This window comes from Notolepis coatsorum (assembly GCF_963971535.1).
Source record: "Notolepis coatsorum genome assembly, contig: SCAFFOLD_1242, whole genome shotgun sequence".
Classification (NCBI taxonomy): domain Eukaryota; kingdom Metazoa; phylum Chordata; class Actinopteri; order Aulopiformes; family Paralepididae; genus Notolepis; species Notolepis coatsorum.
In genome coordinates this window covers 35,001-50,843 of record NW_028170637.1, presented here as the reverse complement: position 1 = coordinate 50,843, position 15,843 = coordinate 35,001, and the positions used below count along the sequence as shown (strand labels likewise).

Genomic DNA, 15,843 nt, shown 5'->3' with positions numbered 1-15,843 from the left:
ATCTTGTTTTTAGCGCCTTTGAGGTGCTTTGGTACCATGAGGTGCAAGCATAGTCGTAGTACCCTTGAATGAGTGCTCCTGCCAGAGTCTTCAGGTATTCTTGTTTACCAGAGAGGAGATCCGGTACAGAATCTAGTTCGTTGGTTGACTTTTTTGATTACATTGGATGCCATTTTGTCACAGGAAAGATTTGCCTCTAGGATGGAACCTAGGTATGTAATTTAATCTTTCCTTGTGACAATATTGTCACCCACTGTAACTTAACTGAGAAGCCGTCGGTCTTGCTGAGTTTGTTATTTGATCCAAAGAGAATGGACTCTGTTTTACCCAGGTGCAGATTCTGCCGAGTTCTGAGCTGAGGGTCAACCTGTAACTTGTTCTGAGTCGTCCACGAACAAGAACAAGTTGCAGTCACAAGCTGACGACATGTCATTTGCATAAATTAGGAACAGTAGCGGTCCTAGTATGCTTCCTTGTGGAACACCACAGCTCACTGTGAGGGGGGGGGGATAGGGTACCGTTTACCTCCATGTGAATTCTTAAAATGGGTGGTATTCCCCTTTAAAGTGATGAGTTCTGTTATGGACTTGAGCAGAGTTCGCTTATTCATGTAGATATTTATATGGTTGTTTTCGCTTTCATAGAGAGGAAATGGAGTATTGTCTGAGCTTGCCTGCTGAGACTGGGGTTGATGGTGTGTGTGTGTGTGTGCGCGTGCATGCGTGCGTGCGTGTGTGGCACAGGAAACTTTGAATCGAAAACGTTGGTCCAAATCCATTCAGAGTGCGTTTGTTGACTTTGGTCATTGTGCTCTTGGTTTCAGCTCTTCCATGTGGCTTATATCCTCATCAAGTTTGCCAACTCTCCTCGCCCTGACCTCTGGGTCCTGGAGCGGTCCGTGGACCATGGGAGGACCTACATCCCCTGGCAGTATTTTGCACGTAAGTTTGAATGTAAACATTTCAATTTCACTGTACAATATGTTGGAATATACAACACATAACATGTATATTACAATGCTTTACACTGGCCTTATATATCTTCCAATGGATGCACTGGCCTGCCTTTGTTGGGCAGACAAAGTTGTTGCTGCACTGTTCAGATTTCCAACTTAACTGACACGTGAGACTGTGTGTGTGTGTGTGTGTGTGTGTGTGTGTGTATGTGTGTGTGTGTGTGTGCGCGTGTGTGTGTGTGTGTGTGTGTGTGTGTGTGTGTGTGTGTGTGTGTGTGTGTGTGTGTGTGTGTGTGTGTGTGTGTGCATGCGTGTGCGTGCGTGTGTGGAAGGGTGTGGAAGGGTGAGGGGGAATGGCAAAACATTTGTTTAGGCTAATCCCCTTTCCCCCCCCCTTTTTTTTAAATTCAGGCTAATCCCCTTTTCTAACTGTAGTTACAAATTATATAACATCCTGACAGAGTACACTGGTCGATATAGGGCAATTGAGTTTGTGATGTGTAGCTAGCTTTTATTAAATTTATATGTAAAATAAATGAATGGCAGAAAATATATACTGTAACCTTTCTGGAGCTAAGGTGGCGGCAGGCACTTTATGTTTCATTTAATTGGTTTAAGTTTTTGGTAGAAATATTTAAGTGAGTTAACTGACTTAACTATTATTGCACTGCACTATTGCACAATTTTACTCTTTTATTACTGTCTATTTAAAAATGTCCATAGAATCAAACCGTAAACAAAGACGCCTATATTAAGATGTCAGATCCTAATGTGAAAAACAATGTGATTCAATGCTCTATGCCTTACCTTGACCTTGTCTATTTTGCTCATTTTATACTTATTTTATGTCTGCACTTTTTTACTGCTGTGAAGCACTTTGAGCTGCAATTCATGTATGAAAGGTGCTATACAAATACAGTTTATTATTATTACAGTCTTAATTCTCTCAGTCTTAACTCTCTCAGTCTTAACTCTTACAGTCTTAACTCTCACAGTATTAACTCTCACAGTCCTCTCACAGTCTTAAGGCGAGACACCCCAGGTGAATAGGCAAATATCATTTTTTTGGTTGATTTTGAGATTTTGTTATACTTTGCTTCCTAAACATGTCTTCTATGAAACTAGAAAACGTCAATAACACACATTTAGTTGTTTATTTTACTTCATTTTGCTTTATTGCATCCATAAATGTGCACATATTTAACACTATCAGTGCCGGCCTTGTTTTCCTTTTTCCCCCCTTGAATGCCATCATCCACTTCAATGTTAGCGTTAAAAACGCATAATCTATGTTTTAAATTATGGCTATGTGTCTAATCTGCCCCTCGCTTATCAATTACTTGTTTGCAGTCAACATTGTCGAAACGGATTGTTTTTTTAATCGGTTCATATCCTTTTTATAGCATTTCGAAAAGCTATCGTTCTCTCAAAAATTTTCGGAAAATTTAAAGATTCCCCCATAAACGGCATTTATTGGAATATTCTCGAATACACTAGACACGTTGTCATTTGTTGGCCTATTTATGAATAGTTTTCACACACACACACACACACACACACACACACACACACACACACACACACACACACACACACACACACACACATACACACACGGCACATGCTGATATCTCAGTGAATACAGCTCTGATTATCCTAAAACTGGTAACATAGACTCCTTACCTTAGATCAGATGTTCTCCAAAAAGATTATTCCAATTCCTGATCGCCATTCCAAATATCGATCGCGTTTATTGATTGATTATTGGCTGCTGTAAATATATATTCCACGCTGCTTTCCAACTCGCGATCACTTCCCTCATCATCAGATCCATCGCCAGCATAATGGAGCCAGTAGGCTCCCCCCACAGGGATCTCCCAGTATAATCGAATGGCCTGCAGTTACACAGGGATAGACGATAGGGGGCGGTATTTTCCCATCTGAGCTCCTAGGGTCTGCTGTACCAACGGGAGACTCGGTTGATGAAATATGAATTCAGATCGCTAATAAAAAAATCAAAGACAATTCACGTCGTCGGCACTCAACGGGGGGCATGATAAGACGACAATACACGTCGTCGGCACTCAAAGTGTTAATGGGGAAGTGCCTCATTTGCATATATAAACATAAAATTCTGAAAACTTGCTATATATTTTTTCTTAGTTTATATGTACATAACAAACTTGGAAAGTTTCATAGTGATATCTATTCAAATATGTTTTGCCTATTAGGGGGTACTACACTGTACTACACTGTTACTACACTGTTTGTAGCCTGTGTGTAGTTCTGTTCAGTTCAATAACATCATTATTATTATTATTATTATTATTATTCAGTTATCAGGCATGTGTTTAGGTTGTCAATTACTAATGGTTTGATTAGGTATTGTGTTTGTAAATAGCTGTTTAAAAGAAATTATGGCATTTTACAATACAGAACTCTGAAGGCGTTTTCCCAAAACGTTAACCCCCCCCCCTTTTTTTCTTCTTTTTTTTAAACACAGAAATACGCAATTTTAGAGTAATAAGAGATGAATACTGAATAACTAGAATCATTAGAGGTTCTCAAAGTGAGGTCCAGGTCCATGAGAGGGATCTGGGCAGTCCCCATAGAAAATTCAAAGTTAACAGGACCAAATCATCAGTTTCTTATTTATTTATTTATTTAGCCAGATAAAACATTGATCTGGTCCAAGAAGCCCCAACAGGAGTACAAATATACATATATACACATATATATATACACATATATATATATATATATATATATATATATATATATATATATATATATATATATATATACATATACTGTACATACATACACATATACACCAATAACAAAATAAAACACATAAGCAAATAAACAAACAAACAAACAAACATATGCACAGCCTATGTACAAAATAAATAAACAGTTCATCTCTAGTCTTTACAGTTTTCTTCAATTGCATAAACACTCAAATCAAAAGTATTACACAATTATCAAAACCTTACACTCAAGGAGCAAAATATAGGCCCAGATTTGCACCCCTACAATGTCAGCCTCACTTTTTGCAAAACAATACACACAGTGATTTGCAAAACACTAAACACACTTGCATTACATTAGACACAGAATGTCAAATTACCACACATATCAGCCAATTGGTTAAACACAGCCATCAGATGCACAAACACACCATTGCTTAATTGTAGATACACCAATCAGGTTTAAGCACTATAAAAATGCAGCAGGTGAGTTCACCTGTCTTCAACCAAAATGGAAGGAGAGTGAAGTACTGTACACAGAGAACGTGAAAATATACAATACATTCACCAAACACTACACAAGACAACCAATGATGCAGACTGATGAAAATATACATTTTCTCCCATTTTCCCAAATCAGTCAACATGTCAACATGGAGAATCACAACAAAAAATTATCTTGCCAGATCCAGCTAGGCAAAGAGATAATGTCTAGTATTTTCTGTTTAAATAAAAAAAAAAATAGTTTTACTGTAATTTTAACCTGTACTGGATACAGTATTTTATGTTTGTCTGATATTTGCTGAGCTTACAGTGTTATGCACATAGTAGCATGAAAACTGGGACATGTATTGTTGTGATTCTCCATGTTGAAATGTTGACTGATTTGGTTATGGTTATATATATAATTTTTTTCATCAGTCTGCATCATTGGTTTGGGTATATGTAGATAAATAAATTATATTTTCATCAGTCTACAGCATTGGTCTTGTGTAGTGTTTGGTGAATTTATTGTATATTTGCCCATTCTCTGCGTACTTCACTTACAGTACTCTAATCACTGAGAAGTAGAATTGCTAAATGTGTTTTAGGTTAAGCACAGCAGTGTGTGTAACTGGTTCAAACAGAATTAAGTCATATGAAATGTGTGTTTCATATGGTAACAAAATGTAGTTTTTATAAATTAGTGTATGGTTTTGACAAGTGTTTAATTTAGCAAAGGATCTGAGGTGTTCTGATAATTGTGTGTGTGGTTGTGCTAATTGTGTGTTTTGAAACACCGGGCCCCGTTTTCAAAATCATGCTTAGGCAATCGAAAAAAAACTGTATTGTGTGTTTCATTATATACATATGTTTCAGTCTTCTCATAAAAAAAATATTAGATTGTTGGGTCTTTTCCTGCCTTTGGTCCGCTTTGCATTCACATCTCAAATGAACCGCAGCAGGGTTCACTTGCAAGAGTGAATGAGCTTTCACACCACCCCAAACCAACCGGACTATCCGAGGTTCGATTAAAGCTTATTATAGGACACTGGACATGGGTATGGATGGCTCCAGGTGCTGCTGCGTTAAAGTGCACATCTTCAATATCTGTACTATTTAAAAGCACAGTGCAGGACACACTCAAAGGTTATCGCACCTCAGAGATGGCAGTGGACATGTATGACAGGACAAAGGCCATATGTAATGGCCTTTGGATTGAGGAACATACTACCAGCCAAAGGACGAAGCAGAAAAGGATGGACGAGTATGTAGTTGAGTCATCTTGTGGCACAAGCTCAGACCTCAGCTCAGGAGATCAGCTGAGACAGAGACTGTTCTATCCAGTCGTCGACAGAATGCTGCAAGAGCTTGATAGCAGGTTCTCATGAGTTGGATAACAACTTATGAGAGGCATACAGGCATGTTATCCAGCCTGAGACCAGTTTCTCTCAGTGGAATTGCTGCAACCCCTCGCCACACATTACAATATCCAACTATTGCCAGAGGAGATCACAGTTGCAAAGTGTTTCCTGGGCCCTATTCCCCGTACCTGGTTCAACTAAGTAGATCAAGAGTCCCATTATCCAGATTCAATTAACCCGATGTTTGAATCCGGGATTTTCCTGTTCCTCGAACGCTGATTCAGTCTTGTTCATTTGAACCAGACTTGAGACTCAGGATAATTGCGCGCGGCCGCTTCAGCTGAAAAGACAGCAGATGTCGATAGCAGAAATCCTGATTTTCTAACGGCATTGATTGATTGATTGATTTAAAACTTTATTAACAGATTGCAGAATGGGTACAATGCAGTACGCTCAATAGCCTCGCCGACAAGTTAAATGCATAATCTATAGGCAAATTTTAAGTCCCTCATTACCCCAATCAATCAGATTATATTTCTTTAAACGTGTCTGCTGGCAGTAGGCTTATGGATTGAATAATCAAATGAGATCTTGCTAGCGAAAATAATTAGTTCAACTCTTTCAGAATAACGATACGGCTCTCTTATCCATTGATGGGTGTATGGTGGATGTTTTATATATCTGCACTGTGGTGTGACGGTTGGTCCTTATGCCTTTCACGCGGACGACCCGCGTTCGAATCCCCCTTCTTCTAGTTTCTTTTTTCTTTTTGCAATGTAAATACTTCAATTTGGTGCACATTGAGAGCTATATAAAGAATGACATCGTCAATGCATGTAGATTTATAATATTTTAACTTAAAACTAGGCTACTTTTGCATATATTCATTAATATTATATTCCAAAAAAATTATATTGGAAACACAGGGTTTCGAACTAGGGTCGTCCGCTTGACAGGAGTGAGCACTAGCCGTTGCACCACTGTGCCAGACGGGATATATCAATTGTGTATCCGTCAATGGACAAGAGACCCGTGTTTCGAATATTTTTCTTTTGAATGAAGTTTTATCTCTTTATTCTCAAATGCATTAATGTGACGTCAACGGCTCATTCAATTGCTCAAATCCGTCAAACAGCGCATCTCATCAGACATTTTAATCCCAGTTACAATATCACAATAACGTGTGAGTGATGATACAATTCAACAATCCTTAGATTCTGTGAGGATTCGCCTGTCCCTGGACCTGTTTCCTGTGTTTTCCCTGTTCTACTCTCCTTCACCAGCCCCCACCCTTACGATGATTTACTCTCCTCTACTCTTCACCAGCCCCCACCCTTGGACTACCTTTCGCAGCTGTCGTAGTTTATGATTAGCGCCCCAGAGGGCTTTAAATACCTGGACCTCCCTTCCAGTCCTGGTCGGGTCGTTCTGTGTTCTGGACTCTGTGTTCGTTCTGTATCTGTATCTGTGTACACTCTGTGTTCATGGAGTTCTGTACCTTACCATCCTGTACGTTACCATCACCTGCCGCGTCTCCGGCGTGAAACGACGTGCCAGCCATCACCACCTGTCGCCGTTTGCCTGGAGTGGGACACCGTCTTCGCTCTCTAATTCTCTACGGGAGGTTTTCCAGTGTTCCCACTCCAGACGTCAAGCCGGCGCGCATCGCTACCTATTTCCACGGGAGGATGCGTCTCTTCGCCCCGGTCCCCTGGGACCCCTGTGTTCTGTGCTGCCCGTCTGCAGCATCCGAGGAGGATCTCCGTGCCAGGCCTGGAGTGGTGTTCCCACTCCAGACGTCATGCCGGCGCGTCATCGCTCCCTATTTCCACGGGAGGATGGCGCCTCTTCCCCCCGGCCTCCGCTGTCGGGCCCCTGTCTCCGCACCAGGCCTCCGCCGTCGGGCCCCTGTCCCCGTGACAGGCCTCCGCCGTTGGGCCCCTGTCCCCGCGCCAGGCCTCCGCCGTCGGAACCCTGTCCTCATCCCTGTAAGCAGCTCTGGCCCTCGCCCTGTCCAAGGCCTTAACCCTGTTCTCTGTCCCTGTCTCCAGCCCGCCTCTCCGGGCCTCTGTCCCTGTCCCCCTCTCCAGTGCCCCTGGTCCTGGTCCTTGACTTTTAGCCCTGGCCCTGTCCCTTAGCCTTAGTCCCTTAGCCTGTTCGCCTCTTAAAGGCACAGTGCCGCATTTTCCATATTTCTCTGACTCTAGTGTTTTTTTGTTCTCCCTTAAAGGGACTGTGCCGCTTTTTGTTATGTAATACGACCCTGGCTCATGGGCACGCAACCTATGTGCAAACCAACACCAAAACCCCGTGCTCTAACTCAAAGTGCTACTATCTCAAGGAACTACTAATGTAACTGTAAACTAAGGTACTAATGCAACCCAACGGACAAGGACTAGAAGAATGTGACAGCTCTTCCTCCAAACACAGACACTGCATGTGTGTTACTAGGGCTGCCTTTAAAGCTCCCAGCAGGTAACCAATCAGCACTAATTGGCAGCCCTCACCTGCCTGCACAGTCACACAGGAGTGATCAGCTCCTGGTACGTAACAACTAGTAATAAATAAATGCCCTGTTTTGGCTTACTCTCATACCTGTCTTGTGTTGTGCGATTGGGGTCGGTTACAAACCATAACAGTACGACCCGACCAGTCGACGACCCCAGCCAGCACAGACAGTGTATGTGAGTTAGCCCCTTTTAGTTCCCCTGTTAGCTCCCCTGTTAGCCTCGTTAGCTCCCCTGTTAGCTACCCTGTTCCCCACAGCTAGGACTGTCCTTCCAGCTAGCTTGTTCTCCTTTGCTAGTCCAGCCCTGTCTGCTAGCCTAGCTCCGGCAGCTAGCGCAGCCTCTATGCTAATGTAGCAGTACAGCTAGCATAGGCCCTGTAGCTAGCAATGCTCTGGCAGCTACCCAGTCCCTCTGCTAGCCCCACTTTAGGTGTAGCTTCCCCTGCTAGCATGGCCCAGTTTTTTTTTGTTTGTTGCTTTGTCATATCCCCTGCCCAGCTGTCTGATTTTTTGGGTCGCCCGGTGGCTCCCGTGGAGGGGGAGGTACTGTGAGGATTCGCCTGTCCCTGGACCTGTTTCCTGTGTTTTCCCTGTTCTACTCTCCTTCACCAGCCCCCACCCTTGCGATGATTTACTCTCCTCTACTCTTCACCAGCCCCCACCCTTGGACTACCTTTCGCAGCTGTCGTAGTTTATGATTAGCGCCCCAGAGGGCTTTAAATACCTGGACCTCCCTTCCAGTCCTGGTCGGGTCGTTCTGTGTTCTGGACTCTGTGTTCGTTCTGTATCTGTATCTGTGTACACTCTGTGTTCATGGAGTTCTGTACGTTACCATCCTGTACGTTACCATCACCTGCCGCGTCTCCGGCGTGAGACGACGTGCCAGCCATCACCACCTGTCGCCGTTTGCCTGGAGTGGGACACCGTCTTCGCTCTCTAATTCTCTACGGGAGGTTTTCCAGTGTTCCCACTCCAGACGTCAAGCCAGCGCGCAGCATCCGAGGAGGATCTCCGTGCCAGGCCTGGAGTGGTGTTCCCACTCCAGACGTCATGCCGGCGCGTCATCGCTCCCTATTTCCACGGGAGGATGGCGCCTCTTCCCCCCGGCCTCCGCTGTCGGGCCCCTGTCTCAAGTCAAGTCAAGTCTCCGTGCCCGGCCCCCCCGAGGAGGAGGAAGAGGATCTCCGTGCCTGGAGTGGGACACCGTCTTCGCTCTCTAATTCTCTACGGGAGGTTTTCCAGTGTTCCCACTCCAGACGTCAAGCCGGCGCGTCATCGCTCCCTATTTCCACGGGAGGATGGCGCCTCTTCCCCCCGGCCTCCGCTGTCGGGCCCCTGTCTCCGTACCAGGCCTCCGCCGTCGGGCCCCTGTCCCCGTGACAGGCCTCCGCCGTCGGGCCCCTGTCCCCGCGCCAGGCCTCCGCCGTCGGAACCCTGTCCTCATCCCTGTAAGCAGCTCTGGCCCTCGCCCTGTCCAAGGCCTTAACCCTGTTCTCTGTCCCTGTCTCCAGCCCGCCTCTCCGGGCCTCTGTCCCTGTCCCCCTCTCCAGTGCCCCTGGTCCTGGTCCTTGACTTTTATCCCTGGCCCTGTCCCTTAGCCTTAGTCCCTTAGCCTGTTCGCCTCTTAAAGGCACAGTGCCGCATTTTCCATATTTCTCTGACTCTAGTGTTTTTTTGTTCTCCCTTAAAGGGACCGTGCCGCTTTTTGTTATGTAATAAATAAATGCCCTGTTTTGGCTTACTCTCATACCTGTCTTGTGTTGTGCGATTGGGGTCGGTTACAAACCATAACAGATTCCTCGTAATTCATAATCCACAAAAACCACAATCCACGCATAGACACTTCAATTTTATGCTTGAATGAAACACAATCCAGGCGCTCCGTTAAGCAAATCTACAGCGGAGAATATATGAAACTAATCAGAGCCAAACGGCCGATAGGTTTCATCCATTAAAAATATCCCCGCGGGATTCACATTTGCAATGCGCCGTTATTAAAATAACCACATGCAACGTGCATCGCGACTCCGAGCACCGTATATGACGTGCATTATTTTATTTAGGACAAAGTAAATCTATAGGCTGAATATGATTTATTATCAGCATTTAGTTCTATTATTATACATTTCAAAAGCCCCCTCTAGGAAAACGAAGCACAAAAACATAAATTTAGTTCTATTATTATACATTTCAAAAGCCCCCTCTAGGAAAACGAAGCACAAAAACATAATTCAGAATGGTATAATGGGATCTAGACTGTGAGAAATATTTCAGGAAGCGAGCTGGCATTTTTTTGCGAGGGCGTGGCTATGGTTCATCCAGCTAACTGAACTTAACCCTGCTCCGGACCAGGTTCAAACTTTCTGATCTGTTACCATGGTGATTTAGAAAATCCGACTTTGGGGAACCGAAAGGTCTGGTTTAAGTCAAGCTATGCTGAAAATTATCCGGCTAACTCAGTTAGCCAGGTACGGGGAACGGGGCCCTGGTCAGGACAGGCAGAGATGCAGTCCCTACTATCCAAAGTGTCTTTTCCCTCCTGGATGATAATAATAATAATAATAATAATAATAATAATAATAATAATAATAATAATAATAATAATAATAATAATAATAATAATAATAATAATAATAATAATAATAATAATAATAATAATAATAATAATAATAATAATAATAATAATGCATTTGATTTATAAGGCGCCTTTCAGGACACTAAAAAAAAAGTCCACAAATCGGTGAATGAAAAAATTATAGGATCAAATGAAAACTACTTACTAAAAATGTTTAAAAGTACTAAAAACCAACAAAAAATACCAAACACTAACATACCAAACATCTAAAAAAAAAGACAAAAAAAAAGAAAGAAAAATGTAAACAATTTTTTATTTTTTATTTTTTTTAGATCCGGGGCTAGAAGAAAAACATCCGGGGCTAAAGCCCCGGAAGCCCAGGGCTAACGACGCCACTGGTAGACATGTACCATTCCATAGCACCTACACACACCATACATTCCACATTTCTTCCTATATATACCCTGTATCCTTTTACATAGGGGTTTGTTGATATATCATTCATAGCCTGATTTATAGTACATTTAGACCAAAAAAATTGCAAATAGATTTTTTATGACTGTAGTCAGCATTTCCTGATTCACGGGATGATAAAAAAGACATATCCACAATCCCTTCTGTAAAAAGTTCACTGTGTTACAGTATGTGTCAACATAATGAAACCATTAAAAAAAATCTGGCATCATCCAACGTCATATGCAAATTAGTGCATATTTAATGAGGTAATGCCTATTTTGCATAAACATAAGATCTCAGAAAACTTGCAATAAATTTTTTCTAAGTTGTTATGTACATAACAAACTGGGAAAGTTTCATAGTGATATCTATTCAAATATTTTTTTTGCCTATTCACCTGGGGTGTCTCACCTTAACTCTCACAGTCTAAACTCTCACAGTCTTAACTCTCACAGTCCTCTCACAGTCTTAACTCTCACAGTATTAACTCTCACAGTCCTCTCACAGCCATAACTCTCACAGTATTAACTCTCAGTTTTAACACTCCCAGTCTAACTCTCACAGTAGTCTTAACTCTCAGTTTTAACACTCAATACGAAGGAAGGAAGGGGGGGGGGATATCAGCACTATATCGGGCAATAATGGACAGCAAGGACATCACAACCAAATATATAAAGGAAAAGTGGGAGAAGGAATTAGAAACGGAGATAACAGAAGAAGAATGGTATAACATATGTAAGATACAACACACAACCACAGGGTCAAGGATATGGAGGGAGTTTGGGTGGAAAAACATAATTCGATTTTTTATAACACCAGAAATACAGGGCAACTATACACCAACACAGAAACCATGCTGGAGAAAATGTGGACAGGAAATAGCAAACCACACACACATATTCTGGGGATGTCAGATAATAAAGAACTATTGGGAAGAGATAGGAGGGATAATAAATGAAATAGTAGGATATGAAATACCCCAGACAGGACAAGTATTGTATTTAGGGAACTTAACACAGGAAGGAATGCAGGGGAAAGATATATACTTGATTAAGATATTACTAGTAGCAGCCAAGAAAGCACTGACGAAAATGTGGTATAGAGTAGAAGCACCGACGAGGGAACAATGGACAGAGATAGTGGGTGGGATACAGGAAATGGAGAGAATCACATATAGGCTGAGGCTACAAGACGAGAAGTTTGAATCAAAATGGGAGAAGTGGGAAGAGTATAGGAAAAAAAGAAACGACATCACAGGAGAGTGAAAAGGAGACAAGAAGAAAAAACGAAACGAAAATAAAATATGAAGGTACCAAAGAACCCATGTCACTTTTTTTGTATTTTTTTTGTATTTTTTTGTATTTATTTATTGTTTCTCTCTTTTCTTTGTTTTTGTTTAGCTGTGTTTTTTCCTTTTCCCCTTTAGTGAATTTATTTTAGGTCAACTTGTCATTCGATTTCGATATAAATTTTTCTAATATCAGCTATATCTTTTAGTTCTTATCTATCGAATTCTATTGTACTGTCGTTTATAATTTTGACCGCCAATTGTATTATTGTATGTGGATGTTTTGTTTGTAAAGAAAAAAACTGGAAATAAAAATGTAAGTATAAAAAAAGAAAAAGGTTTTTTCTGCCTCGACCTGAATCTTCACATAAAGGTAGAGGTTAGTTGTGTGCTCTGTTCAAGTTTCAAGTTTCAAGTTTCTTTAATATTTGTCATACAGAAGTACAGAATACTTTTATACAAAATGCTTCTTACTGTTACGCTCCAGAGACTGTGCAAGACAAGATAAGTATGAAATAAAATAACATAGTAAAATTAGAAGTAAAAAAATGAGGTCACAGTGTTCAGTTTAGACATATGTACAATGTTCGATGCAGAATAGACGTAGTTACCATACAATATACAATACTGTGTAGTGTACTAATATACAATACTATATAGTGCAAGGCAGAAATGGGACGAGGTGCAATTTAGGTACAATTCACAGTAGGTGTACGAGTTGTAGTGCAAATCCTTTATCAATAAATATAAAGTGTAAAGTGTGTTTGTGTGATCTAAAGTGTGGAGAGTGGGTGCTGCAGTGTGTTGTTTGTTTGAGTGAGTGTGTGCGTGTGGGTGTGTGTGCTGTGTGCATTTGATGGTTGTTGCATAGTGTTTATTGTTCGTTTAGCAGCCTGATGGCCTGCTAAACAGCCTGATGGCCTGTTGCTTAAACAGTGATATTGAGCTGCAACACTATTGTGTTGGTCTGCAGTAATGCTCTTATGAAAAAGTACCGCGGCTCAGCCGCTCTCTCTCTCTCTATCAGATTTCTGTGTCTTACAACATGGATACGGGTGTCGGGTTCACACATACACAACTTGGCCTTGTTATAAACCCTGTTCACAGATGTGTCTGTGGCTAGCGTGCATTGAATTAGCTTGCGCTGTTCATTAGCATTTTGCTACTTAAGGTATCTTATGGCTGTTTGTTGTTGTCGTATTGCAAGGGTTGGGCTTGCGAGGGGGTACCGGATAAACCCCTCCTTCCCTCTTCTGATTGGTCAGGGGGTTTATTGGACTCTCTTTTCATTTGGTCAGGGCCAAGCTGTTAGGCAGCTTGGCACGGGGGGGGGAAGGGTTTCCCAGACTCTGCACCTATCACAGACGGTTGAGTCTTGGGTTTCCCCCCGTCATAGCAAACATCACTAAGCACGTTTCTATTGGACGACGGCTTCCATGAGTTTTAGACCCGTATGTAGGGTCTGTTGTTGTCAAGTTGTCGGGGCAGAGCGTAGGAACTTACTGTTCTACTACGCTCGATATACGTGTAACTTGAGTCTGTTGGTCACATGACTCAATGTTACCGTGACTTTTCAATCTATGGCTCACGTGGGAAGTCTCTCTGAGGAGTCCCGTCTCTCCTCTGTGGTGAGGGTGGCGGGATGTAAGAATGTAAAAAAAATGTACCCTCTGCCGCGTCACGTGGGATTCATGTCAGTCAGTGTTTCTTTCTTTTTTAATAAATAAAAAGAGTGAAGAATATGAAGCACGTCAAACTTCTTGTCGTTCTCCCAGGCGACTTGAAGGACCAATGTCTGGTGTCTGGTTAGACTATCCATTGATGTGTTTGGGTCTCGACGCGTACATAGTGCTGGCTCGGGGTGTTTCTGTTAAGAATCATGCAGGAGGCTAGTACGCCTTGGTTGCTTGTTATTAAAACAGTGTTTTTATAGGGCAACTGGGATGGGGGATTTTTTCCTCTTCCGAGAGCCTGTTACTGGGTCTCGACGGATTCTCGTTCATATCTGGGGGATGTTAACGGAATAGATCAGGACATAGGTAGAGGGGTCTCACGCCCTTGGGGTGGGCCACTGAGCGCAGTACAAATGGAACCGTCTGGGTGGCGCCCTCTTTTCATGATTTAGATCGACACGCATACCTACCCCCTCTCCTGGAGTGGGCATGTCGGCGTGGTTAGGGCATGGGACTGGTTCTGGTCACGCTGGTCCAGGTCAGTTAACCCGTTGCCCGCCGGGGACGCAGATCTGCTGTTCTAGTACCCTGAGGGACTTGTGCTTTTTTCGGGGGGAAAAATGCCGGGTCGGCCCGGGTGTCACAGGGTTAGGCGTTATGGAGACCCTTTGTTGGGTACATGTTGTACCTGACACTATCATCAGGGGGCAGGTTCTCCTTTTTCTTTCGCTCCTCTCTCACGCATGGCGAAGAGTGGGCTGTTGGGGTGGTCTTCTGGACCTCCTCTGGTAACCCTGTGTGCTTCCCGAGCCGCCGAGCCCGGTCCGAAGTAATGTTTCGTTGAAACCGTAGGCCTGGGATAACCCTTTTTGGAAACTGAAACACTTGTACTGCGGTATAGCTGGTGTATACCCGCAGGTGTGTTTTGGAGTTTTTTCTTGAGGGGTTATAGGAACAATCACCGTATGTGGTACCAAGAGGGTGGTTGATTCCCTGGTGTGTTGGAGCAGAGTCAACTCCCGGGTTACCTGGTTGAGTGTGCCCCTGCACGTTCATGACGTCTGCCAATCATGTCAGCCTTCTCTGCCTCGACCCTCTGGGTAGAGGTTTTTTGATGGAGGCTTTGTCGTGGTGCGCAACAATGCCAGCATACGCCCCTTCCGCCAGGGTGCTGTTTTCAGTTGACCCCTTTGGCGCCTGTCTCGTCCGCAGTGCTCCAGGCTCGGGTCTACAGCCTGCTGCCTGGTTTCCCCGGTGCGCTGCCTGCTTCCGTTATGGTTAACATTTTTAGTGCTTCAAAGTTACGGCCATGCTGACTGCCTGTGTTGCAGCCAGGCGGCGTACTAATGGGGGGAAGGGCCCGCTCTTGGAGGGGCCCTGTCCGAATACGCTGGCGATGTGGGCGGCGGTGTCACTAAGTGACCACCTGGTGAGGTCTTGATGCCTGGCGTCATTGACCTCTCCGGGCCCCCTTTTTTCCAGGGGGTCCAGTCCCTTCAGGGGGTCTGGGTCTTCCTTCGCGCTCCGCTGCTACGGCCTTGCCACGGGGTTGAGTTTGCTCTTGACTCCGTGATTTTTGGGGGCAGTAACGAGGGTTGTTCCTTCCGTTCGTTCCCTGGTGGCATGCGGGTTGCGCGTGTGCGTAGTCATGGGGTCAAGCCACGGTCTGCTCACCCTGTGTGTTGAGTTGCTCGAGTTCCTCTTCGCACGGTCGGATCCGTCTCCCTCCCGTCCTCCAATAGGGAGGGTATCCCTCGATTAGGGAGGGTCGGGGGGGCTCGGTCCTCTCCGGT

At 43.7% G+C, this 15,843-nt stretch overlaps 1 protein-coding gene across 1 annotated transcript in view; it reads left to right on the top strand.

Moving 5' to 3' along the window:
* Nucleotides 1–823: 823 nt before the first annotated feature.
* The window catches only part of LOC311248477 (laminin subunit alpha-3-like), a gene marked incomplete at both ends in the record, with an annotated part of 49,425 nt that continues 34,405 nt past the window's right edge, over nucleotides 824–15,843 (top strand). The window contains one exon of the mRNA XM_084339352.1: nucleotides 824–941. Within this exon, the coding sequence (XP_084195478.1) occupies nucleotides 824–941 (118 nt within the window). The remainder of the gene's footprint in view (nucleotides 942–15,843) is intronic.